This window comes from Ornithorhynchus anatinus, chromosome 1, assembly GCF_004115215.2.
Source record: "Ornithorhynchus anatinus isolate Pmale09 chromosome 1, mOrnAna1.pri.v4, whole genome shotgun sequence".
NCBI classification, from domain to species: domain Eukaryota; kingdom Metazoa; phylum Chordata; class Mammalia; order Monotremata; family Ornithorhynchidae; genus Ornithorhynchus; species Ornithorhynchus anatinus.
This window is the reverse complement of record NC_041728.1, coordinates 181,633,377-181,659,588: the sequence shown is the minus strand read 5'-3', so window position 1 is coordinate 181,659,588 and position 26,212 is coordinate 181,633,377. Positions and strand designations below refer to the sequence as shown.

General features: G+C 58.0%; 1 protein-coding gene across 1 annotated transcript; it reads left to right on the top strand.

Moving 5' to 3' along the window:
• Positions 1-8,115: 8,115 nt before the first annotated feature.
• Positions 8,116-22,584, top strand: CNPPD1 (cyclin Pas1/PHO80 domain containing 1; the record flags this gene model as incomplete). The annotated part of the gene is made up of 8 exons (XM_029063142.2): positions 8,116-8,303; positions 8,383-8,485; positions 18,817-18,898; positions 19,989-20,109; positions 21,267-21,395; positions 21,632-21,693; positions 21,873-21,990; positions 22,486-22,584. Coding segments are annotated over exons 1-8 (783 nt in total), but the record flags the coding sequence as incomplete, so codon positions are not given.
• Between the last annotated feature and the right edge of the window lie 3,628 nt (positions 22,585-26,212).

The window sequence follows — 26,212 nt, the reverse complement described above, 5'->3', positions numbered from 1 at the left end:
ATGCGCACTACCTCTACCCTCCTCCAATGAAGCCCCGCCCCTAAGCGTGCCCTCCCCCTCCCCAATGAAGCCCCGCCCCCAGCACGTGCGTACTGCCTTTACCTCCCCCAACGACGCCCCGCCCCTTCGGCAGACCCCGCCCCCTGCCCAGGGTCTCTCCGCCCTCCCCAACGAAGCCCCGCCCCCAAACAGATGCGCAAACGCACTGCCTCACACCGGCCTCTGCCCTCCCCCAACGAAGCCCCGCCCACTCCCAGGCCCCGCCCCCAGGCGCGCGCTCGTTGCCCTCCCCCAAGAAGCCCCGCCCCCAAACACATGCGCAGACGCACTGCCTCACACCTGCCTCCGCCCTCCCCAACGAAGCCCCGCCCCCATTGCATGCGCACGCGCACTGCCTCACACCTGCCTCTACCTTCCCTAACGGCGCCCCGCCCCCTTCCCCAAGCCCCACCCCCAAACGCCCCGCCCCTTCCCAGGCCCCGCCCCCAAAAGACGCGCGCATGCGCGGTCTGACACCTCTCCCCCGACGACGCCCCGCCCCTCCCCCCGCCCCCGCGGGTCTGGGGCGCCCCCGGTCGTTTACCAGAAGAGGCCGTTGAGGGCGGCGGCGGCGAGCAGGCTGTGCAGGGGCCTCTCCCACACGAGCAGCCGCTGCCCCGCCGCCAGCGCCGCCTCCCAGCCGCGGGCCCGCTGCCTCAGCGCCGCCGCCAGACGCCCCACCGCCGCCTCCTCCTCCTCTTCCGCCTCCGCCCCCTCCTCCGCCGCCTCACCCAGGCCCCCGCCGCTCGCCATGGTCGGGCCGGGGGCCGGGGCTCCGGGGCTCCGGCGCTGCGCGGAAGGGGGCGCGCCGGCGAGGCCCGGGGACGCTACCGGACCCCACGTGACACGCAGCGCGGCCCCACCGCCCCCGGCACGTGATAGGGGACACCCCGCGCATGCGCACAATTCCCTCCGCCAGCCGCCGCGCTCCCTCCCACCACCCCGGCACGTGATAGGGGCCTCTGCACATGCGCACAACTCCCCTCTAGCCGCAGCCCTGCCTCTCACCCCCTCCGGCACGTGATAAGGGACGATCTGCGCATGCGCACAACTCCCCTTCACCCCCCCCGGCACGTGATAGGGGACGATCTGCGCATGCGCACAACTCCCCTCCACCCCCGGGGGAGGGGCAGTTTGTGTTTCTGTGGTAATTCTTATTCATAATAAGAATAACTGTGGGATTTCTTAAGCGCTTACGATGTGCCAGGCACTGTGCTAAGCGCTGGGGTGGAGAGAAGGTCATCAGGTTGGACAGAGTGCCCGTGGGGCTCCCAGTCTTCATCCCCATTTGAGAGAGGAGGCAACTGAGGCCTAGAGAAGTGATTTTTTAAAAAAATTTTATGGTATTTGCTAAGCGCTCAGTATGCGCCGGGCCCTGTGCTAAGCGCTGGACAACGTAATCAGGTCGGACACAGTCCCTGTCCCACGTGGGACTCAGGGTCTTCATCCCCATTTGACAGCTGAGGGAACTGAGGTCCAGAGAAGTGAGGTGGTTTTGTTGTTTTTTTTTTTAATTTTATGGTGTTTGTTAAGCACTGACTATGTGCCAGGCACTGTGCTAAGCGTTGGGGTAGATAGAAGGCCATCATATTGGACAGAGTGCCCGTGGGACTCACAGCCTTCATCCCCATTTTCCAGATGAGGTCACTGAGGCCCAGAAAAGTGAAGTGACTTGCCCACAGTCGACAAGAGGCAGAGCCGGGATTCGAACCCATGACCTCTGACTCGATTAGACCGTAAGCCCGTCAAACGGCAGGGACCGTCTCTATCTGTTGCCGGCTTGTTCATTCCAAGCGCTTAGTACAGTGCTCTGCGCATAGTAAGCGCTCAATAAATACTATTGAATGAATGAATTGAATAAATGGAGGCAGGATTCGAACCCATGACCTCTGACTCCCAAGCCCGGCCTCTTTCCCCTGAGCCACGCTGCTTCTCTAGTGAAGTGACGTGCCCAAAGTCACATAGCAGACAACTGGTAGAGGCAGGATTCGAACCCATGACATCTGACTCCCAAGCCCGGCCTCTTTCCCCTGAGCCACGCTGCTTCTCAAGTGAAGTGACTTGCCCAAAGTCACACAGCAGACAAGTGGTAGAGGCAGGATTCGAACCCATGACAGATGAGGGAACTGAGGCCCAGAAAAGTGATTTTTTTTTTAAATTTGATGGGGTTTGTTAAGCACTTACAATGTGCCAGGCCCTGTGCTAAGCGCTGGGGTGGATACAAGTGAAATCAGGTGGGACACAGTCCCTGTCCCACCTGGGGCTCACAGGGGTTGAGTCCCCCATTTTACAGATGAGGGAATTGAAGCCCAGGGAACGAAAGCGAGTTTTTATTTTATTTTATGGTGTTTGTTAAGCTCTTACTACATGCCAGGCACTGTAGTAAGCGCTGGGGAAGATCCAAGCCAATTGGGTGGGACACAATCCCTGTCCCACATGGGGCCCAGTTTTAATGCCCATTTTATAGATGAGGTAACTGAGGCACAAAAAAGTGAAGTGTTTTTCTTCATTTTATGGTGTCTGGTAAGCTCTATTTGCCAGGCACTGTGCTAAGCGTTGGGGCAGATACAAGGTCATCAGGTTGGACAGAGGGCCTGTGGGACTCATGGTCTTCATCCCCATTTTACAGATGAGGGAACTGAGGCACTGAAAAGTGAAGTGATTTTTATTTTATTCTATGGTGTTGGTTAAGCGCTTACTATGTGCCGGGCACTGTACTAAGTGCTGGGGTGGATGCAAGCAAAACCAGGTAACTGAGGCACAGAAAAATGATTTTTTTTTCATTTTATGGTGTTTGTTAAGCGCTTAGTATGTGCCAGGCACTGTGCTAAGTGCTGGAGTAGGTACAGGTTCATCAGTTTGGACAGAGTGCCTGTGGGACTCTCAGTCTTCATCCCCATTTTACAGTTGAGGGAACGGAGGCCCAGAGAAGCGAAGTGATTTTTTTTCATTTTATGGTGCTTACTCTGCGCCGGGCGCTGTGCTAAGCGCTGCGGTAGATACGGGTCCCACATGGGGCTCCCAGTGTAAGTAGGAGGGAGAGCAGGCACTGAATCCCCATTTGACAGAGGAGCGAACTGAGGCCCAGGGAAGTGAAGTGACTGGCCCAAGGTCACCCAGAAGACAAGCGGCAGAGTTGGGATTCGAACCCAGGTCCTTCTGACTCCCAGGCCCGGGCTCTACCCACTAGACCACACTGCTCCTTGCCCAAGGTCACACAGCAGGCAAGTAGCCCGGTCCTCTGACTTCCAGCCCCCTGTTTACCCACTAGACCCTCGTGCTGCTGTTTAAGTGCTCACTATGTCTTAAACACTTTGTGTTATCTGTAAAGTGATCATAATAATAATTGTGCTATTTGGTAAGCGCTTACTATGTGCCAGACACTACGTAGCCCCACGGTCAACATAGAGAAGCAGCGTGGCTTAGTGGAAAGAGCCCAGGCTTGAGAGTCGGAGGTCAGGGGTTCCAATCCCGACTCCGCCACTTGTCAGCTATGTGACTTTGGGCAAGTCACTTCGCTTCTGTGTGCTTCAGTGGCCTCATCTGGAAAATGGGGATGAATAATAATAATAATGTTGGTATTTGTTAAGCGCTTACTATGTGCAGAGCACTGTTCTAAGCACAGGGGTAGACACAGGGGAATCAGGTTGTCCCACGTGGGGCTCACCGTCTTCATCCCCATTTTACAGATGAGGGAACTGAGGCACAGAGAAGTTAAGTGACTTGCCCACAGTCACACAGCTGACAAGTGGCAGAGCTGGGTTTCGAACTCATGACCTCTGACTCCAAAGCCCGGGCTCTTTCCACTGAGCCACGCTGCTTCGAAGACTGCGAGCCCCGTGTGGGACGACCTCATGACCTTCTATCTTCTCCCAATGCTTAGAACAGTGCTTGGCACATAGTAAGTGCTTAACAAATACCAACATTTCAATAAATATCATCTTCACAAGTAAATCATCTGTGGGCAAATCACTTAACTTCTCTGTGCCTCAGTTCCCTCCTCTGTAAAATGGGGATGAAGACTGTGAGCCTCATGCGGGACAACCTGATTCCCCTGTGTCTCCCCCAGCGCTTAGAACAGCGCTCTGCACATAGTGTTTAACAAATACCAACATTTTAACAAATACCATCATCATCATCATCACAAGTAAATCGATTTGGACAGAGTCTCTGTCGCACATGGGGCTCCCAGTCTCAATCCCCATTTTACAGAGGAGGGAACTGAGGCCCAGAGAAGCAAAGTGACTTGTCCAAAGTCACACAGCAGACAAGTGGCAGAGCCGGGATTAGAACCCGTGACCTCCTGAGTCCCGGGCCTGTGCTCTAGCCACTACTCCATGCTGCTCCTCTAAAATTCATGCCCCAAAATGCAGATTCTCCATTGGCCAGAAATAATAATGTTGGTGGTTAAGCACTTACTATGTGCCAAGCACTGTTCTAAGCGCTGGGGGAGGGGATCAGCTTGTCCCACGTGGGGCTCACATTCTTCATCCCATTTTCCAGCCGAGGTCACTGAGTGACTTGCCCAAGGTCACCCAGCTGACAAGCGGCGGGGATTAGAACCCGCGACCTCTGACTGCCGAGCCCGGATTCTTTCCACTGAGCCGCGCTGCTTCTCGATGAGATGGAGGGGCAGGGGAAGGTTGGCGTGAGAGGAGCGGAGCGTGCGGGCCAGCGTGGAGGAGGAGGAGGAGAGCGGCCAGGGGAGGGGACGACCCGACGGACGCCTTGAAAGCCGACGGTGACGGATGTCCGAGGGGGAATAATAATAATGTTGGTATTTGTTAAGCGCTTACTATGTGCCGAGCACTGTTCTAAGCGCTGGGGTAGACACAGGGGAATCAGGTTGTCCCACGTGGGGCTCCCGGTCTTCATCCCCATTTTACAGGTGAGGGAACCGAGGCCCAGGGACGTGAAGTGACTCGCCCACAGTCACACAGCCGACGAGAAGCAGCGTGGCGCAGTGGAAAGAGCCCGGGCTTTGGAGTCAGGGCTCATGAGTTCGAATCCCAGCTCTGCCACTTGTCGGCTGTGTGACTGTGGGCGAGTCACTTAACTTCTCTGTGCCTCAGTTCCCTCATCTGTAAAATGGGGATTAACTGTGAGCCCCACGTGGGACAACCTGATTCCCCCGTGTTTACCCCAGCGCTTAGAACAGTGCTCGGCACATAGTAAGCGCTTAACAAATACCAACATTATTATTATTATTAAGTGGCCGAGCTGGGATTCGAACTCGTGAGCCCTGACTCCAAAGCCCGTGCTCTTTCCACTGAGCCACGCTGCTTCTCAAGTGGATGGGCAACCCCTGGAGGGTGCGTCGTCCCTCCCCACCGACACAAATTCCCCTCCTTGGACACCGAGTTTCCCCTCCGGCCCCCGCCATCCGGCCCCACCCCCCGTATCTGCCCCCTTCACCCTCTGCCTCGACTCCTCCCAAGCCAAACTTGTAGCTGACGCTCACTTTATCTGACTCTCCCACCGCCAGACCTTCCTTCACGCCGTTCCCCACCCCAAAGGGCCCCCGGGGCTTGTTTTTCTTTCTTTCTTTCCTGGTCTGTGGGAAGAATTTACTGTGGGTCCAACACTCTTCTAAGCCCTGGCGTAATAATAATAATAATGTTGGTATTTAAGCGCTTACTATGAGCCGAGCACTGTTCTAAGCGCTGGGGTAGACACGGGAATCAGGTGGTCCCAAGCGGGGCTCACAGTCTTAATCCCCATTTTACAGATGAGGTCACTGAGGCCCAGAGAAGTGAAGTGACTTGCCCACAGTCACACAGCTGAGAAGTGGCAGAGCTGGGATTCGAACTCATGACCGCTGACTCCCAAGCCCGTGCTCTTTCTACTGAGCCATGCTGCTTCCGTAATAATAATGTTGGTATTTGTTAAGCGCTTACTATGCGCAGAGCGCTGTTCTAAGCGCTGGGGGAGACACAGGGTCATCAGGTTGTCCCACGTGAGGCTCACAGTTAATCCCCATTTTACAGATGAGGGAACTGAGGCCCAGAGAAGTGAAGTGTGTGCCCACAGTCACACAGCTGACAAAAATAATGATGATATTTGTTAAGTGCTATGGGCCAAGCACTGTTCTAAGCGCTGGGGGAGACACAAAGTCAGCAGGTGGTCCCCCGTGGGGCTCACAGTTAATCCCCATTTTACAGGTGAGGGAACTGAGGCACAGAGAAGTGAAGTGACTGGCCCACAGTCACAGAGATGACAAAAATAATGATGATATTTGTTAAGCGCTATGGGCCAAGCACTGTTCTAAGCGCTGGGGGAGATACAAAGTCAGCAAGTGGTCCCCCGTGGGGCTCACGGTTGCCTTCCCCATTTTCCAGATGAGGTCACTGAGGCCCAGAGAAGTGAAGTGGCGGAGCCGGGATTAATAATAATAATAATAATAATGTTGGTATTTAAGCACTTACTATGTGCAGAGCACCGTTCTAAGCGCTGGGGAAGATACAGGGTCATCAGGTTGTCCCACATGGGGCTCACAGTCTTCACCCCCATTTTCCAGATGAGGTCACTGAGGCCCAGAGAAGTGAAGTGACTTGCTCACAGTCACCCAGCTGACAAGGGGCAGACCTGGAATTCGAACCCATGACCTCTGACTCCCAAGCCCGGGCTCTTTCCACTGAGCCACGCTGCTTCTCATTTACTGCTGCTTCTATTTACTGAGCGCTATGTGCAGAGCGCTGGACTGGGTGCTTGGAACAGAAAATCGGGCACGGGAGAGAGACCATCCCTGCCCATTCATTCGATGGTATTTATTGAGCACTGACTATGTGCAGAGCGCCGGACTGAGCGCTTGGCTCAGTGGAAAGAGCCTGGGCTTTGGAGTCAGAGATCATGGGTTCGAATCCCTGCTCTGCCCCTTGTCAGGTGTGTGAATGTGGGCAAGTCTCTTCTCTGGGACTCATTTCCCTCATCTGTCAAATGGGGATGAAGACTGGGAGCCTCACGTGGGACAACCTGATTCCCCTGTGTCTACCCCAGCGCTTAGAACAGTGCTCTGCGCCTAGTAAGCGCTTAACAAATACCAACATTATTACAGTTGGGCAACACAGGGAGACCAGCCTCGCCCTTTCATTCGATTGCATTTATTGAGCGCTTTGTGCAGAGCGCTAGACTGAGTGCTTGGAGTGTGCAATTAGGCACCAGAGAGACACCAGCCCTGCCCTTTCATTCCATTGTATTTATTGAGCGCTGACTATGTGCAGCGTGGCTCAGTGGAAGGAACCTGGGCTTGGGAGTCAGAGGTCATGAGTTCGAATCCTGGCTCTGCCCCTTGTCAGCTGGGTGACTGTGGGCAAGTCACTTCTCTGGGCCTCAGTGACCTCCTCTGTCAAATGGGGATGAAGACCGGGAGCCTCACGTGGGACAACCTGATGACCCTGGATCTCCCCCAGCGCTTAGAACAGTGCCCGGCGCAAAGTAAGCGCTTAACAAATACCAACATTATTATGTGCAGAGCGCTACGCTGAGCGCTTGGAACGTGCCATCGGGCACCAGAAAGAGACCATCCCTGCCCATTCATTCAGCATGTCTCAGTGGCAAAAGCCCGGGCTTGGGAGTCAGAGGTCATGAGTTCGAATCCCAGCTCTGCCACTCGTCAGCTGACTGTGGGCGAGTCCCTTCACTTCTCTGGGCCTCAGTGCCCTCATCTGTCAAATGGGGATGAAGACCGGGAGCCTCACGGGGGACCACCCGATGACCCCGGATCTCCCCCAGCGTTTAGCACAGCGCTCTGCACAGCGTAAGCGCCTCACAAAGACCAACATTATTAGCTGTGTGACCGCGGGCGCGTCCCTTCACCTCTCTGGGCCTCAGTTCCCTCACCTGTCAAATGGGGCTTAACGGGGAGCCCGACGGGCGACCACCTGATGACCCCGGATCTCCCCCAGCGCTTAGAACGGTGCTGTGCACAGCGGGAGCGCTTAAATCCGCAAATGGTGATTATTATGGAGCGCCGCCGGTGCAGAGCGCTGCCCTGAGCGCTCGGAAGGCGCAATGGGGGCCCAGCGAGCGACGACGGCAGCGCGGTGACGGGCTCCCGATTTATTGGTTGCAGGGCTCAGCGTCCCCGCCCCCAGAGGAGACGGAAGAGGAAGCGACTGGACAACGACGCCCTCCTGCCTTCCTCCGACCTTCCTCCTCCTCCTCCTCCTGCTCCTGCAGCCCGGTCCCCCGTTGGGATGGAGCTGTCCGGGCTGCTGCTGGACGAGGAGGGCGCCTTCTCCCTGGCCGGCTTCCAGGATTTCACGGTGAGGAAGGGGCGGGAAGGGATGGGGCCCCCCGGGTCGAGGACCGGACCGTGACCCTGGTGTCCCCTGTGGTTGTCAGTTCCTGCCCGGGCACCGGCAGCTGAGCGAACGGCTGCGGCGGCGGCTGTACTACGGCTGGGCCCCCGACTGCAGCCTGGAGGAGCTTTCGGGACCGGTGGCCGGTCAGTCGCCCGCACGGCGCATGCGCGCGGGCCGCGCCCGGGGGCAGGGAGGGAGGGAGGGAGGGAGGGGGGCACGTGCTGGGCCGGGGGCGGGGGGGCGCGTGCGGAGGCACCTGCGCAGGCGTGGCGGGGGGCGGGGGCGCGTGCCGAGGGGGAGCACGCGCCGGGGGGCGGGGGGGGGCAGGCGCGTGTCGAGGGGGAGCACGCGCCGGGGATGGAGGGGGGACCGCGCATGCGTGGCCGGGGGGCGCGCGCCGGATTTGGAGCACGTGCCGGGGTGGGGGGAGGCACGCGCCGGGGAGGCTGGGGCGGGGGGGGGGGGCGCGTGCCGAGGTGGAGCACGCGCCGGGGATGGGGGGCGCGCATGCGTGGCTGGGGGGCGCGCGCCGGATTTGGAACACGTGCCGGAGTGGGGGGAGGCACGCGCCGGGGATGCTGGGGCGGGGGGGGGGGCGCGTGCCGAGGGGGAGCACGCGCCGGGGATGGGGAGGAGGCGCGCATGCGTGGCTGGGGGGTCGCGCGCCGGATTTGGAGCACGGGGTGGGGGGCGCGTGCCGAGGGGGAGCTCGCGCCGGGGATCGGGTGGGGGGAGGGCATGCGTGGCGGGGGGGGGGCGCGCGCCGGATTTGGAGCACGTGCCGGGGTGGGGGGAGGCACGCGCGCCTGGGCGGGAACGGGCTTCAGCGACTCCCCCTCCCCCACCCCGCACGCACACCTGTCGGCCTTAGAGGCCGAGAAGCCGCGCCTCAGTGGCCAGAGCCCCCGCTGGGGGGTCTGAGGTCATGGGTGCGAATGCCGCCTCCCCCACTTCATTCATTCAATAGTATCTGGTGCCCGAGTGCACATTCGAAGCGCTCAGTGCAGCGCTCTGCACCCAGTCAGCGCTCCACAAGTGCAATCGAAGGAATGGGCAGGGATGGTCTCTCTCCGGTGCCCAATGACGGGACGTTCTGGAGAAAGTACATCCGTGGAGTTGCTATTAATCAGAAATGACTCGACAGCACTTAATGATAATAATAATAATACTGTGTGTGCAGAGCACTGGACTAAGCCCTTGGGAGAGGACCACAGAACAATAAAGTCGCATTCCCTGCCCACAACGAGCTGACAGTCTTGGGGGTGGGGCTTGGAGACAGATATCGATACAAATAAATAAAATAAAGTGATAGATAATGGACATAACAGGTGTGGAGCTGGGAAGGGGAGAAGAGCAAAGGGAGCCAGTCCGGGCGACGCAGAAGGGAGCGGGAGATGAGGGAAAGGGGGGCATAGTCTGGGAAGGCTTCTTGGAGGAGGTGGGACTTCAGGAAGGCTTTGAAGGAGGGGGAGGCCACTCGTGCGTTTATGGGGATGTCGTTTGTGTGTGTGTTTGTGCTTCCACGTACGTGAAGGAGCCTTTTGTGTGTTTGTGGGGATACAGTTTGTGTGAGACCCCCCCGTGTGTGTTCCACTCTACCTGTGCGGGGGTGTCAGGGATGCCCCTCGAGTGAGACCCCACACGTGCTTGTGAAACTCCACTCGGTGAGACGCTGCTCATGTGCGTGGCTCAGTGGAAAGAGCCCGGGCTTAGGCGTCAGAGGTCGCGGGTTCTAATCCTGCCTCTGCCGCCGAATAATAATGATGGTGGTATTTGTTAAGCGCTTCCTATGTGCAGAGCACCGTTCTAAGGGCTGGGGGGGATACAGGGTCATCAGGTTGTCCCACGTAGGGCTCACAGTCTTCATCCTCATTTTCCAGATGAGGTCAATGAGGTCCAGAGAAGCGAAGTGACTTGCCCACGGTCACACAGCTGAGAAGCGGCGGAGCCGGGATTAGAACCCACCACCTCTGACTCCCAAGCCCGGGCTCTTTCCAGCGTGGCTCAGTGGAAAGAACGTGGGTTTTGGAGTCAGAGGTCATGGGTTCGAATTCCGGCTCTACCCCTTGTCAGCTGTGTGACTGTGGGCGAGTCACTTCACTTCTCTGGGCCTCAGTTCCCTCATCTGTCAAATGGGGATGAAGACTGGGAGCCTCTCGTGGGACAACCCGATGACCCTGTATCTCCCCCAGCGCTTAGAACAGTGCTCTGTACATAGTAAGCGCTTAACAAATACCAACATTATTATTATTATTCTCTGGGCCTCAGTGACCTCACCTGGAAAATGGGGATGAAGCCTGTGAGCCCCCCATGGGACAACTTGATGACCTTGTACCTCCCCCAGCGCTTAAGTACATTGATTCATTCAATAGTATTTATTGAGTGCTTACTATGGGCAGAGCACTGTACTAAGCGCTTGGAATGGACAAATCAGTAACAGAGTCAGTCCCTGCCCTTTGACGGGCTTACGGTCTAATCGGGGGAGACGGACGGACAAGAACAGTGGCAGTAAATAGAATCAAGGGGAAGAACATCTCATTAAAACAGTAGCAAATAAATAGAATCAGGGTGAAGTACATCTCATTAACAAAATAAATAGGGTAATAAAGATATATACAGTCCAACGGAGAGGACAGTGCTGAGGGGAGGGAATGGGAGAGGGGGAGGAGCAGAGGGAAAGTGGGGGAAAGGGGGCTTAGCTGAGGGGAGGTGAAGGGGGGGCAGAGAGGCAGCAGAGGGAAAAGGGGAAGGCCAGTGTGGAAGGCCTCCTGGAGGAGGGGAGCTCTCAGTAGGGTTTTGAAGAGGGGAAGAGAATGAGTTTGGCGGAGGCGAGGAGGGAGGGCGTTCCGGGGCCGCGGGGGGACGCGGGCCGGGGGTCGACGGTGGGACGGGCGAGAACGGGGGACGGCGAGGAGGCGGGCGGCGGAGGAGCGGAGCCTGCGGGGTGGGCGGGAGAAAGAGAGAAGGGAGGAGAAGTAGGAGGGGGCGAGGGGATGGACGGCCTCGAAGCCCAGAGTGAGAAGTTTTTGTTTCGTGCGGAGGTCGATGGGCAACCACCGGAGGGTTTTAAGAAGGGGAGTGACGGGCCCAGAGGGTTTCTGCGGGAAGATGAGCCGGGCAGCGGAGTGAAGAATAGACCGGAGCGGGGAGAGAGAGGAGGAAGGGAGGTCAGAGAGAAGGCCGACGCAGTGACCTAGCCGGGATATTACGAGAGCCCGTAGCAGTAAGTTAGCCGTTTGGGTTTGCACACAGTAAGCGCTTAACAGACACCGGCATTATTATTGTGTGAGACATCAGCCGTGCATCTGGGTGACACAGGCTCCATTTGTGTGTGCGTGTTTGGGAGATTCCACTTGCGTGAGTCTCCACGTGTGTGTGGTTGCTTGTGGGAGACAGTTGTGCGACTGGGTGACGCAGGGTCGTGTGTTTGTGAGAATCCACCAGTGTGAGTCCTCACGGCGTGTGACCGCTTGTGTGGTAGGTCAGCCGCGGGTCTGGGTGACCCAGGATCTGTTGGTGTCCGGGTTTGGGAGATTCCAGTCGGGTGAGTTCTCGAGTCTGGGGGACACAGGCTGTGTTTGTGAGATTCCATTTGTGTGAGTCCTTGTGTGTGTGACTGCTTGTTCATTCAGTCGTATTTACTGAGCGCTTACTGTGTGCAGAGCACCGTACTATGCGCTTAGAAAGTGCAATTCAGCAATAAAGAGAGACAATCCCTGCCCGCAACGGGCTCGCAGTCTAGAGAGGGGGGAGAAAGACATCAACACAGGTAAACAGGCAGCAATAGAAATAAATAGAATTATAGATCTAGACATAAGGGCTGTGGGGCAGAGAGGTGAGAAGGCGGGAGAAGGGAAGCGGGGTAAGAAGGGGAAAGGTGATGGAGAGCTTTGAGGTCAAGAGTGAGGAGTTTTTGTTGGAAACGGAGGTTGATAGGCAACCGCTGGAGAGTTTTGAGGAGGGGAGTGATAGGCCCAGAGCGTTTCTGTAGGAAGATGAGCCGGGCAGCGGAATGAAGAAAAGACTAGCGTGGGGAGAGACGGGAGGAAAGGAGATCCGAGAGGAGGCTGATGCAATAATCCAGCCGGGATAAAATGAGAGATTGTGCTAACGTGGGAGTTATTTGGATGGAGAGGATGCTTATGTGAGCCATCAGCCGTGTGTCTGGGTGACAAAAGCTTTGGTGTGTGTGTGTTTATGAGATTCCACTGGCGTCAGTCCTCACGTTTGTTGACTGCTCGCCTGAGACATCAGCTGGGTGTCTGGGTGACGAAGGCTGTGTTGTTGTTTTTTTTGTTTGTGTGTGTGTTTGTGAGATTCCGTCTACCTGGGTGACGCATCAGCTGTCTACCTGGGTGACACGGTGTCTTTGTGTGTGTGTTTGTAAGATTCTGCTTGTGTGGTGACTGCTTGTGTGACACATCAGCCGTCTGCCTGGGTGACACGGTGTCTGTGTGTGTGTGTGCGCTTATGAGATTCCGCTCCGGGTGTTGACTGCTTGTGTGAGACACCGGCTGTGTGTCTGAGTGACGTGTGTGTGTGTCTGTGTGTGTGGGAGAGAGAGAGAGAGAACGAGAGAGAAAGAGAGGGAAAATGAGAGAAAGAACAAGAGAAAGAGATTGAGAGAAAGAAAGAAAAAGAGGAGAGAGAACAAGAGAGAAACAGAATGAGAGAGAAAAGAGAAAGAGAACAAGAGAAAAAGAGAGAGAACAAGAGAAAGAGAAGAAAATGAGAAAAAGAACAAGAAAGAAAATGAGAGAGAGAGAACAAGAGAAAAGGAGAGAGAACAAGAAAAAGAGAGAAGAAAATGAGAGAGAGAAAGAGAAGAAAATGAGAGAGAATAAGGAGAAAATGAGAGAGAGAAGAGAGAAATGAGAGAGAATAGAGAAAGAAAATGAGAGAAGAAAGAGAGAACAAGAGAAAGAGAAAGAGAGAACAAGAGAAAGAGAAGAAAATGAGAGAACAAGAAAGAAGAAAATGAGAACGAGAGAATGAGAGAAGAAAATGAGAACGAGAGAATGAGAGAAGAAAATGAGAGAGAGAGAAAGAAAATGAGAGAAAGAGAGAACAAGAGAAAGAGAAAATGAGAGGAGAAAGAAAAATGAGAGAGAGAGAAAGAAAATGAGAGAAAGAGAGAACAAGAGAAAGAGAAAATGAGAGGAGAAAGAAAAATGAGAGGAGAAAGAGAACAAGAGAAAGAGAGAAAATGAGAGAAAGAACAAAGAATGAGACAGCATGGCTCAGTGGAAAGAGCCTGGGCTTCGGAGTCAGAGGTCATGGGTTCGACTCCCGGCTCTGCCACTTGTCAGCTGGGTGACCGTGGGCAAGTCGCTTCACTTCTCTGTGCCTCAGTGACCTCATCTGTAAAATGGGGATTAACTGTGAGCCTCCCGTGGGACAACCTGATGACCCTGGATCTCCCCCAGCGCTTAGAACAGTGCTCTGCACAGAGTAAACGCTTAACAAATACCAACATTATTATTATTATTATAAAGACAGAGTGAGAGCGATCCCATCCCCAACATCGAGAAGCTCTTGGCCAAATAAACTCAGTTGTCTCCACAACCGGCAGATTAGCAGTTCGTTGAGCCGTAAACCCTTTGAACCGGATGCGTCTGCAGAGGTTTCCAGGAGGAGGGATCCCTAAATTGCCAGGGTAAAATCCGTCCCTTCTTCCTTCTGTATTTCCCAAGCACCTAGAACAGCGTCCCCCACCAAGCTGAGCCCTCGATCAACCTTTCTGCTCCGACTTTCCGTCCTCCCACCCCCCCATCCACACCTCGCCCCCACGTCGCACTGAGGAGCGGCGGCGTCTAGCGGAAAGAGCCCCGGCCCGGGAGTCGGAGGACCCGGGTTCTAAACGCGGCTCTGCCAGTTGCCTGCTGGGTGACCTCGGGCAAGTCACTTCACTTCTCTGGGCCTCCGTTCCCTCACCTGGGAAATGGGGATAAGAGTGCGAGCCCCACGCGGGACAGAGACCGTGTCCAACCCGATTATCTTGTACCGGGCCTGGGAGTCAGAGGTCGTCGGTTCTAATCCCGACTCTGCCACTTGTCTGCTGTATGACCTTGGGCAAGTCACTTTACTTCTCTGGGCCTCAGTGACCTCATCTGTAAAAATGGGGATTACAAAATGTGAGCCCCATGTGGGACAACCCGATGACCCTGTATCTCCCCCAGCGCTTAGAACAGTGCTCTGCACATAGTAAGTGTTTAACAAATACCGTAATTATTCATTGTTGTTATTATTATTATTATTACCCCAGCACTTAGAACGGCGCTTGACGCGTAATAAGCGCTTAACAAGTGCCATGATGATGATGACAGTTCTCTCCTGGCAGCAGGGTGCCAGCTGAGCGGTGCCCTCCTGAGAGGTCACCTCCTCCGGGAGGCCTTCCCAGACTGAGCTTCCCCTTTTCCCTCTGCTCCCTCTCTGCTCCCCCTTCACCTCCCCTGAGCTAAGCCCCTTTTCCCCCCTTTCCCTCTGCTCCTTCCCCTCCCCTCAGCACTGGGCTCCTTTGTATATATTTTTATTCCCCTATCTATTTTGTGAACGAGTTGTCCATCCCCTTCATTCTGTTCGTCGTGAGGATGTTGTCTTATTTTTGTCCGTCCGTCTCCCCCGATTAGACCGTGAGCCCGTCACTGGGCAGGGATCGTTTCTATCTGTTGCCGAAATGTCCGTTCCAAGCGCTTAGTCCAGTGCTCTGCACATAGTAAGCGCTCAATAAATACTATTGAACGAATGAATGAATGTGGAGCAGTGCGGCCTGGGAGTCAGAAGGACCTGGGTTCTAATCCCGGCTCCGCCGCTTGTCTGCTGGGTGATCTAAGACCGTGAGCTCCATGTGGGACAGGGACTGCGTCCAACCTGTATCTACCCCAGAACTTAGAACAGTGCTTTTTCTTTCTAGTGGTATTACTACCTCTAATAATAATTATGGTATTATTTGTTAAGCGCTTACTAAGTGCCACACACTGTACTAAGCGCTGGAGTGGACGCAAGCAAATCAGGTTGGACACAGTCCCTACCTGTCCTACCTGGGGCTCCCGGCCTTAATCCGCCCTTTTCCAGATGAGGGAACCGAGGCCCTGGGAAGTGAAGTGACTTCCCCAAGGCCACACAGCAGACAAGCGGCGGAGCCGGGATTAGAACCCACGACCTCTGACTCGCAGACCCGGGCTCTAGCCGCTACGCCCTGCTGCTTCCCGAATTAAGCGCTTACTAGGTGCCAGGCGCTGTACTAAGTACTGGGAGAGAGACAAGCTGATGGGGTTGGACACAGGCCCGGTCGCCCGTGGAGGCTCGCGGTCTTCTTCCCCATTTTCCAGATGAGGAAACTGAGGCCCAGAGAAGGGAAGTGACCTGGCACATTTACTTGCTGAGCACGTCTCAGTTATTATTGTAGACGGGAAACGTGTCACTTCCTAATTCTCTGTTTTTCAAGCCTCTTGTCCAGTGCATTCATTCATTCAGTAGTATTTATTGAGCGCTTACTATGTGCAAAGCACTGGACTTCAAGAAATGCTATTCCTTCCACTACTGCTAATAATGTGAGCCCGTTGTTGGGCGGGGGAGGTTTCCATCTGTTGCCGAATTGGATTTTCCAACCGCTTAGTCCAGCGCTCTGCCCCCCGTAAGCGCTCAATAAATCCGATGAAATGAATGAAAACGCCTACTGTGGGCTAAGCACTGGGAGAAACGCCCGTACGGTCAGATCCCGTACAGCCCCTGTCTCATTCAGGGCTCGGAGTCTGAGGGGGAGGGGGGAGAGGAAATGAATCCCCGTGGGGAAACCGAGGCCTGGGGAAATGAAGCGACTCGCCTAAGGTCACACGGCAGGCAAGCGGCAGAGCGGAGGTTCGAACGCCGGACTCTGCGGCTACTCTCATATTTATTGAGCGCTTGCCGAGGACTGTACTGAGCGCATTGGAGAGTCCAATAAAACAAGTTGCTGGGGACATTCCCCGCTGACCACAAACTCACAGTCGGGGGAGGGGAGACAGACAACAAAACAAGTAGACAGGCATCAATATGAATACATAAAATTTTCGATATATGCACATCATTAATAAAATAGAGTTATAGATCTGTACATATATACACTTCAGTCAGTGGTAGCGAGCGCTTCCTATAAGCAGAACATTATATTAGTCTTGGGAGAATGCGATAGATACTCAAGTGCTTAGTACAGTGGTCTGCACGCAGTAAGCGCTCGATTAGATACGATTGAATGAATTGAACACATTCCCTGCCCTCAGCAAGCTTATACACTTCAGTCAGTGGTATTTATTGAGCGCTTCCTGGGTGCAGAACACTATACTATTGTCTGGGAGAATGCAACAGAGCTGTTGAACACGTTCCCTGCCCTCAGTGAGCCTACAAACTTCAGTCAGTGGTATTTACTGAGCGCTTCCTATGTGCAGAACACTATACTAAAGGCTTGGGAGAATACAGTAGATGTTAAACGCGTTCCCTGCCCTCAGTGAGCTTAGAAACTTCAGTATTTATTGAGCGCTTACTGTGTGCAGAACACTATAATAATAACGGTACTTGTGAAGCGCTTATTATGTAGCACGCGCTGTTCTAAGCACTGGGGTAGGTAGGGTCCCCGTCCCCCGTGGGGCTCCCAGGCTTCACCCCCATTTTCCAGATGAGGGAACTGAGGCTCAGAGAAGTGAAGGGACTTGCCCAAAGTCACACAGCCGACAAGTGGAGGAGCCGGGATTAGGACCCACGACCTTCTGACTTCTAGACCCATGGTCTATCATTCATTCAATGACATTTGATGATGATGATATTTCTTAAGCGCTTAGTATGTCCCAAGCACTGTTCTAAGCGCTGGGGTAGAAAGACGGTAATCAGGTTGTCCCACGTGGGGCTCCCAGTCTTCATCCCCATTTTGCAGATGAGGACACTGAGGCCCGGAGAAGTGAAGTGGCTTGTCCAAGGTCACAGGGCAGACGGGGCAGAGGCGGGATTAGAATCCACGACCTCTGACTCCCAAGCCTGGACTCTTCCCATTAAGCCACGCTGCTTTTCTATTTATTGAGCGCTTCCTCAATAGAGACTAGGATTGAGAGCTGCCGGAAATGGGAAAGGGGCTATGGGGCGGACGGGAGGGCGGCAGGGTGGGGTTGAGGGTGCGTCGTAGAGTGTGAGCGCGCTGTCGGGACTGGGAGCTCCTCGTGGGCCGGGAACACGGCTACCGACTCTGTTCTACTGTCCTCTCCCGAGCCAGAAATGATGATGGTATTTGTTAAGCGCTTACTCTGTACCAAACACAGCAATCCCCACACAGTAAGCGCTCGTTCATTCATTGAATCGTATTTATGGAGCGCTTACTGTGTGCAGAACACTGGGCTAAGCGCCTGGAAGGTACAGTAAGGCCACAAAGAGAGACCGTCCCTGCCCGCAACGGGCCCACGGTCTAATAATAATGTTGGTATTTGTTAAGTGCTTACTGTGTGCTGAGCACTGTTCTAAGCGCCGGGGTCGATACGAGGTCAGCAGATTGTCCCACATGAGGCTCACAGTCTTCATCCCCATTTTACAGGTGAGGGAACTGAGGCACAGAGAAGTGAAGTGACTCGCCCAAAGTCACACAGCAGACAAGTGGCGAAGCCGGGATCAGAACCCACGATTTCTGACTCCTCAGCCTATGCTCTTTCCACTGAGCCGCGCTGCTTCTCTAGAAGGGGGGAGACAGACATCTAAAGAAGTGGACAGGCATCAGTAATAATAGTAATAATGATGGCGTTTGTTAAACGCTTACTATGTGCCAAGCACTGTTCTAAGCGCTGGGAGAACACAAGGTGATGAGGTTGTCCCACGTGGGGCTCCCGGTCTTAATCCCCATTTGACAGATGGGGCAACTGAGGCCCAGAGAAGGGAAGCGACTGGCCCAAAGTCACCCAGCTGACAAGTGGCAGATCCGGGATTAGAACCCACGACCTCTGACTCCCAAGCCCGGCCTCTTGCTACTGAGCCCCGCTGCTTCTCAATAGCATCACTATAAATAAAATGGAATGATTGATAGGTACCCATCATTAATAAAGTAAATAGAATTTTAGATCTGTACATTTAGAAACCAGGGCTGTGGGGCGGGGAAAGGGGAAGAGCAGAGGGCGGAAGGAGGGACGATGGGGAGGAGGAGCAGAGGGAAAGGGAGGGATCAATCCGGGAAGGCCTCCTGGAGGAGGGGAGCCCTCAGGAGGGCTTGGAAGCGGGGAAGAGAGTTAGTTTGGGGGAGGTGAGGAGGGAGGCCGTTCCGGGCCGGAGGCGGGACGTGGGCCGGGGGGTCGAACGGCGTCTGGGCCTCAATACGTGACATGGACGGAGCCCCCAGATCGTAAACCTGTGGGCGGGGAGTGCGTCTACCGGTGCGGAGTACGGCGCTCCGCACCCAGTAAGCGCTCAATAAATAGCGCTGAGGATGAGGGGAGGGTGACCCCGGCCCCCTCGGCCCCGACAGATATCGCGGTGGAACTGCTGCAGAAGGCGGCCCCCAGCCCCATCCGCCGGCTCCAGAAGAAATACGTCTGCCACGTGTCCAGGTGGGCCCCGAGCGGGACGGGCCGGGGGCCGGGGGCGAGGGCGCGTGCACGGGGTCACCCTCGAGGTGAAAGGGGAGCCCGGCTCCGTGACGGGGACCGCGTCCTCCACGCCGGCGCAGGGTGACAGGCGGACCTTGCCCCGGAGGAGGCGGGAGGCCGCGGGGCCCTCGTCCGGTGGCCGGCCCCGGCGGGGTGGGGGAGCGGGGCACCGATCCCGAAGGGTGGGGGCGGGGAGGGCAACCGTCTGGGCCGGCCACCCCAGGAGGGGGTGGGCCCGGTCTCCCCTGGGTCAGAGGAGCGGGCGGTGGGCGGGCCGCATCGGGCCCAGCTTGATCTGCAACGAAGCGGCCCGGTCCGGCGACAGGAACCACAGAGCGGGCCTTGTGTTACCGTTGCACTTCGTAAGCGCTTTGATACGATGCCTGCTGTGTGACCTCGCCCAAGTCACTTTGCCTCTCTGAGCCTCAGTTTCCACATCTGAGAAACGGGGGTTTAATGCCTTTATTTTATTATTTCCTTTTTTTTAGTGATATCTCTTAAGCTCTCACCATGCACCAGGCACCGTTCTAAACGCCGGGGCAGATAGGTTCGTCAGGTCGGCCACGGTCCCTGTCCCACATCTGAGAACCGGGGATCCAGTGCCTTTATTTTATTATTTCATTTTTTTAAATGATATCTCTTAAGCGCATACTATGCGCCAGGCACCGTTCTAAACGCTGGGGCAGATAGGTTCGTCGGGTCGGACACGGTCCCCGTCCCTCAAGGGGTTCAGTGTCTAAGTGGGAGGGAGGACAGGAGTTGAAGCGTCCCCGTTCTACAGATGAGGACAGTGTGGCCCAGTGAAGTGACTTGCCCGAGGTCACGCAGCAGACGAGTGGCCGAGCTGGGATAAGACCCCAGGTCCCCCGTGTCCCGGGCCCGGGTTCTTTCCTCAGGCGGTGACCGGGGGACAACCGGCTTCACGGTTGTGGGTCCGTGGAGCGGTGTGGGGGGCGGGGGGCAGTTGGGGCAGTGTGGTGTTGATGGGTTGTGTGTATGTGTGTGTGTGTGTGTGTGTCCCCGTGTCCCCGTCCCCTCTCTCCCCGCGCAGGGAGGCCTGCGTGTCCCCCTGCGCCATGATGTTGGCCCTGGTCTTCATCGAACGACTCCGACACCGCAACCCGCACTACCTGCAGCACGTCTCCTCCTCCGACCTCTTCCTCATCTCCATGGTAGGACGGCTCCTCCTCCTCCTCCTCCTCCTCTTTCCTTCTCCTCTTCCTCCTCCTCCTCCTCCGACCTCTTCCTCATCTCCATGGTAGGACGGCCCACTCCTCCTCCTCCTCCTCCTCCTCCTCCTCCTCCTCCCTCCTTAATGGAAAGAGCCCGGGCTTGGGAGTCAGAGGTTGTGGGTTCTAATTCCGGCTCCACCGCTTGTCACCTGTGTGACTTCGGGCAAGTCACTTCACTTCTCTGGGGCTCAGTCGGCTCACCGGTAAAATGGGGATGAAGACTGTGAACCCCACGGGGGACAACCTGATTGCCTTTTATTACCCCAGTGCTTAGAACAGTGCTTGGCACATAGTAAGCACTTAACAAATACTATTTTTATTATTATTATCTCCATGGTAGGATGGCCCACTGCTCCTCCTCCCCTTCCTCCTCCTCTTTCTCCTCCTCCTCTTCCTCTAGACCTCTTCCTCATGTCCATGATGGGGCCACTCACTCTTCCTCCTCCTCCTCTTCTTACTCCTCCTCCTCAGACCTCTTCCTCATCTCAGTGCTTAGAACAGTGCTTGGCACCTAGTAAGTGCTTATCAAATACCATCATCATCATCATTATCATCATCTCCATGGTAGGGCGGCCCACTGCTCCTCTTCCTCTTTCTCCTCCTCCTCTTCCTCATGTCCATGGTAGGGCTGCCCTCTGCTTCTCCTCCTCCTCCACTTCCTCCTCCTCTTCCTCCTCCTCTTCCTCATTTCCATGGTAGGGCTGCCCACTGCTTCTCCTCCTCCTCCTCTTCTTCCTCCTTCACTTCCTCCTACTCCTCTTCCTCCTTCTCTTCCTCCTCCTCCCCCTCAGACCTCTTCCTCATCTCCATGATAGGGCCGCCCACTCCTCCTCCTCCTCTTCCTCCTCCTCTTCCTCAGACCTCCTCCTCATGTCCGTGATAGAGCCACCCTCTGCTCCTCCCTCCTCCTCCGCTGACCTCTTCCTCGTGTCCACGGTGGGAGCCACGACCGCCCGGCCTCCGGGGCCTCCCCCACCCTCCAGTTCCCCCATTTCCGCAGTGATGCCCAGGGTGGGCATGCGGGGGCGGGCGCCCCTCTCCCCGTTTATGGTTTCCTGGGTGACAGTTGACCGCGTGTCCCCCCCCAACCCCCGCAGATGGTGGCCAGCAAGTACCTGTACGATGAGGGGGAGGAGGAGGAGGTGTTCAACGACGAGTGGGGGGCCGCGGGGGGCCTGTCCGTCCCCGTCCTCAACGCGTTGGAGCGGGGCTTCCTCCACGCCTTGGTGAGTGTTTCCCCGGCCGCCGCCCCCCCGCGTCCCGCACTCTGCCCCTTCCCCGGTCTCTCTTTGGCCCAGAGGTCTCGGTGGGCGGGGCCTCTGCCCGGCCCCCCGGCCCCCGTCCTCCTCCCCCGGTCTGTCCTGCCCCCGCCGTCCCAGCTCAGCCCTGCCAACTCCCCGCGCCCAGTTGACCACCCCGTCCTGTCCCCGGCCCGGCCCTCCCCCCGCTTCCGCCCCCCCAGGACTGGAGTCTGTACACGGACCCCCGGGAGATGTTCGAGGTGCTCGGCTGGCTGGAAGGCTGGTAGGTCCCGGGGAAGGCCGGGCGGGCGGGCGGGCCAACCCAGGAGGAGATGGGGCCGGGGCAGGGGGCGGGAGAGGGGCCGGAGCCGGCGAGGGCGGATGGGTACCTGGGGGTCCCGGGGGTGGGGGCGGTGGGCGCGCCCACCCCCCGAGACAGTGACCGTTGCGCCCGGGGGTCAGCGTGGCGGAGCAGCAGGGCCGACGGCGCGGATGGTTCACCTACACCGACCTGTGCGTCCTCCTGGAGCGGCCGGCCTGGGCCGCCGCCCTCGGCGCCCTCTGCCAGCGCCTCACCCTGGTGAGGGACCCGGGGTCTGGGGACGTGGGGGGACGCCCCAGGGCACGGCTTGTGGGGGGGACGGTGGGGGAGGGGGCGGCCCGGGCCGTCGCCCTCGGCTCCTGCCAGCGCCTCACTGGGGTGAGGGGAGACGGGGGGGCGGCGGTGAGGGGTTGCCCCGGGCCGCCCCGGGCCCTCTGCCGGCACCCGCCCGTGGTGACGGAGGTGGGCCGGAGGGCACGACCGGGGGTGTGAGGCAGGGGCCGCCCTGGGCCGCCATCTCGCCGCGCCGGGTGGGGGGCCGGAGGAGCCGGGAGGGCGGAGCCGGGCGGCGTGATGAGGGAGGGGGCGGGAGGGCACGGCGAAGGGAAGGGGTATGACGGGGGCGGGCAGGGCGGCCCCCCCCCCCCGGCAGAGAGGCGGGGGGGCGCCCCGGGGTCGGTGTTGGGTTCGGGTCGTGACGCGGCCGTCTCCTGTCGCCCGGTCTCCTCCCGCCCGTCCTCCACCGTGGTCCAGCTGGCCGGCTTCCTGGCGGTGGCGTACGTGAGCGGCGTGGCCGTGCTGGTGGCCTCGGGGACGGTCCTGCAGCGGGCGGCCGGCCCCCCGCCCCTCCCCGGCCCCCCGGCCCCCAGGGCCTGCCCGCCGGGCCCCCGCCCCCCGCCCCTCCCCTCCCGGGCCCCGGCCCCCCCGGCCGACGGGGCCCGGCCGCCCCCGCCGGCATCCCGCCCGCCCCGGCCCCGCCGGCCCCCGCCCCGGGACCCCCCGCCGCCCCCCACCGCTGCCCCATCTGTCGGCGGGTCCTGGGAGGCTCCGCCGCCGCCGGCTTCTGCCATCACGCCAACCGCACGGCCCCCGCCCGGCCCCCCGCCCCCTGGAGCCCCCCCCCGCCCGGCCTGCCTCCCCCCTGGTCCTGGGGCCTCCCGGTGCCCCCGGCGCCCCCAGCCCCGCCTCGCCCCCCACAGTGTTCCCTGCTCGGCGCTCTGGACCTGGCCTTCATCTTCCCGGGATAGGATCCGCCCGGGCTGGGGGCGGGGGGCGGGGGGTGGTCGGGGGACGGGCAGCCGGGGCGGGACCTGGGCCCAAGGCTTTGCGCTTCTACCTCCCCGTCCCCTCCCACCCCCCGCCCACCCGACCCCCACCTCGCCCCGGTGTCGGGGTTCGGGGTGGCCCACGCAGCCCCCCGGGGTCTCCGCCTATGACTTCGTGGCCGGTGGTCACGGCGATGGCGGTGATGCCACCGGGAGAAGCCTCCGATCTCCCTCACACTTTCTGGGTCTCTCTATCTCTCCGTCTCTCACGCGCGCACACTGGTGGGTGACAGTTGGGAGGGTCACCCGCCAAAGGTGGACGGGCTGCCCCTTGCCCTCCTGCTCCCCTGAGGGATGACGGGCGGGGGGCGGGCGGGCCCGTGGGCACGGGACGGAAGACCCCCGCCCTCCGCCCCTCCCCCCGCCCCTTCCTCTCCCACTCCCCGCCGCCCGGCCGGGCCCCCCCAGCTTTGTATTGGAATTTTTCACGCTTTTTCTAGAGGAATCGATTGAGGTTTCAATAAAGTTTCAGCAGCACGGTCTAGTCTCTGTCGGCGGGCCAGAGCCCGGTCCCCCCGGCCGCCGCCGCCCCCGCCGTCCCCCCTCCCCCGGCCGCGGGCGTCCCGTGAGCCCCGCCTGGGCCGGGGTGAGGCCTGGCTCGGGGGACGTCGGTCTGGTCCGGGTCCCCGTAGCCTCCCTCCGCCCGTCCCTGCCCTCCTCTCCCATCTCCCTCCCCGGACTGGCCTTTTGGGGCGGGTCACGTGGATGGGCGATGGCCAGCCCGCGGCCCGGGCACGGGATCATTGCCCTCCCCGCGCCATCCGGGCCACTGGGGAGGGGGGTGGGCAGGTAGGCCCTGCTTAGACTCAGGGAGGAGGAGGAGGAGGAGGGGAGAGGCTGGGCATCCGTGGAGTCCAAGCTCCCCCGGGGGGCTGAGGGAGGACTTCTGGAATAATAATAATAATAATAACGTTGGTATTTGTTAAGCGCTTACTAAGCGCAGAGCACCGTTCTACGCGCTGGGGGAGATACAGGGTCATCAGGTCGTCCCACGTGAGGCTCACAGTTAATCCCCATTTTCCAGATGAGGTCACTGAGGCCCGGAGAAGTGAAGTGACTCGCCCACGGTCACCCAGCTGACGAGTGGCGGAGCCGGGAGTCGAGCCCGTGACCTCTGACTCCCAAGCCCGGGCTCTTTCCACTGAGCCATCCCTGCCCTCTGCCTGGCAGGGCCCAGGGCGGAGCTGAGGAGGAGAGGGGGCTGGACAGGATGGGGTGAGGTTTTGGGGCGTCGGGCTCGGACAGGAGGGCAATGAGGGGAGGGATTGGAGGGGGGTCATGGGGGGAAGGATCGGGAGGGAGGGGAAGGGACAGGAGGGATTGGGGGATTCATTCATTCTTTCAATTGGATTGAGCACTTGCTGTGTGTAATGCACTGTACTAAACGCTTGGGAGCGGACGCTATAACCGCAGACACATTCCCTGCCCTCAACGAGCTCACGGTCCAGAGAAGCAGCGTGGCTCAGTGGCAAGAGCCCGGGCTTGGGAGTCACAGGTCATGGGTTCTGATCCCGGCTCCGCCGCCTGCCAGCTGCGTGACTTTGGCCGAGTCACTTCACCTCTCTGGGCCTCAGTTCCCGCATCCGTAAAATGGGGTTTAAAACTGTGAGCCCCACGTGGAACAAGCTGATCACCTTGTATTCATTCATTCGGTAGTATTTAGCGAGCGCTCACTATGGGCGGAGCACTGGACTAAGCGCTTGGAACGGACACATCGGTAACAGAGACAGTCCCCGCCCTTTGACGGGCTCACGGTCTAATCGGGGGAGACGGACGGACGAGAACGATGGCGATAAATAGAATCGAGGGGGAAGAACATCTCATTAAAACAATAGCAAATAAATAGAATCAAGGATAAATAGAATCATCTGTATCTCCCCCAGTGCTTCGAACAGTGCTCTGCACATAGTAAGCGCTTAACAAATACCAACATTATTATTATTATTGGAGGGGGAGACAGGACATTAATATAAATAGATAAATGACAGATCTATACATATGCGGCGTGGGGATGGGAGGGAGGATGAATGAAGGAGCAAGTCAGGGCGGCGCAGAAGGGAGAAGAGAGGAGGGTGCAGTCAGGGAAGGCTTCTTGGAGGAGATGGGCCTTGGATAAGGCTTCGAAGGGCGGGGAGAGAGCGACTGTCTGCCTGCCATGAGGCGGGAGGGCGTTCCGGGCCAGAGGGAGGAGGTGGGCGAGAGGTCGGCAGCGGTGGATGAGGATTAGACAGGATGGGGGCGATGGGGGAAGGGTCCCGGAGTGGTTGCTAGGAGAGGGTTAGGGGCCGAGAAGCGGCACGGCCTAGTGGAGAGAGCCCGGGCCTGGGAGTCGGAGGAGCTCGATTCTAATCCTGGCTCTGCCGGTTCCTTGCTCTGTGACCTTGGGCAAGTCGCTTCACTTCTCTGGGCCTCAGTTTCCTCATGTATTGTACATTCCAAGCGCATAGTCCGGTGTTCTGCCCATAGTAAGCGCTCAGTAAATACTATCGAATGAATTCCAAGCGCTTGGTCCAGTGCTCTGCCCATAGTGAGCGCTCAATAAATACTACTGAATGAACGAACCTCGCCCGGCCCACCGTCGACCCCCCCGGCCCACGTCCCGCCTCTGGCCCGCAACGCCTTCCTCAAATCCCGCAGACGACCACTCTCCCCCTCCCGTCGAAGCCTTATCGAAGGCCCATCTCCTCCCAGAGGCCTTCCCTGACTGCGCCCTCCTTTCCTCTTCTCTCCCTCCCTTCTGCGTCGCCCTGACTCGTTCCCTTATTTCTTCCCCGCCCCTCCCAGCCCCACCCCGCTCGGGTCCGTATCTGTCATTTATTGATTTGTATCGATGTCTCTCTCCCCTGCTCTAGACTCTAAGTTCGTTGCGGGCAAGGAACGTGTCCGTTTATTGTTAGTCAGAGCTTAGTCCGGTGCTCGGCACACGGTAAGCACTCGATTGATACAGATGAATGGACATAAGTGGCGTGGGGCTGGAAGGGGCGGTGAAGAGAGGGAGCGGGAGATGAGGAAAGGAGGCCTTAGTCCGGGAAGGCCTCTTGGAGGAGTTGGGCCTCCAATAAGGATTTGAAGTTGGGCCGGAGGGGGATGACGGGGAAGGGTCGGGGGTCGGGGAGGAGGGGTGGGAGGGGAGTGACGCGGAGGGGGGCCGAGCC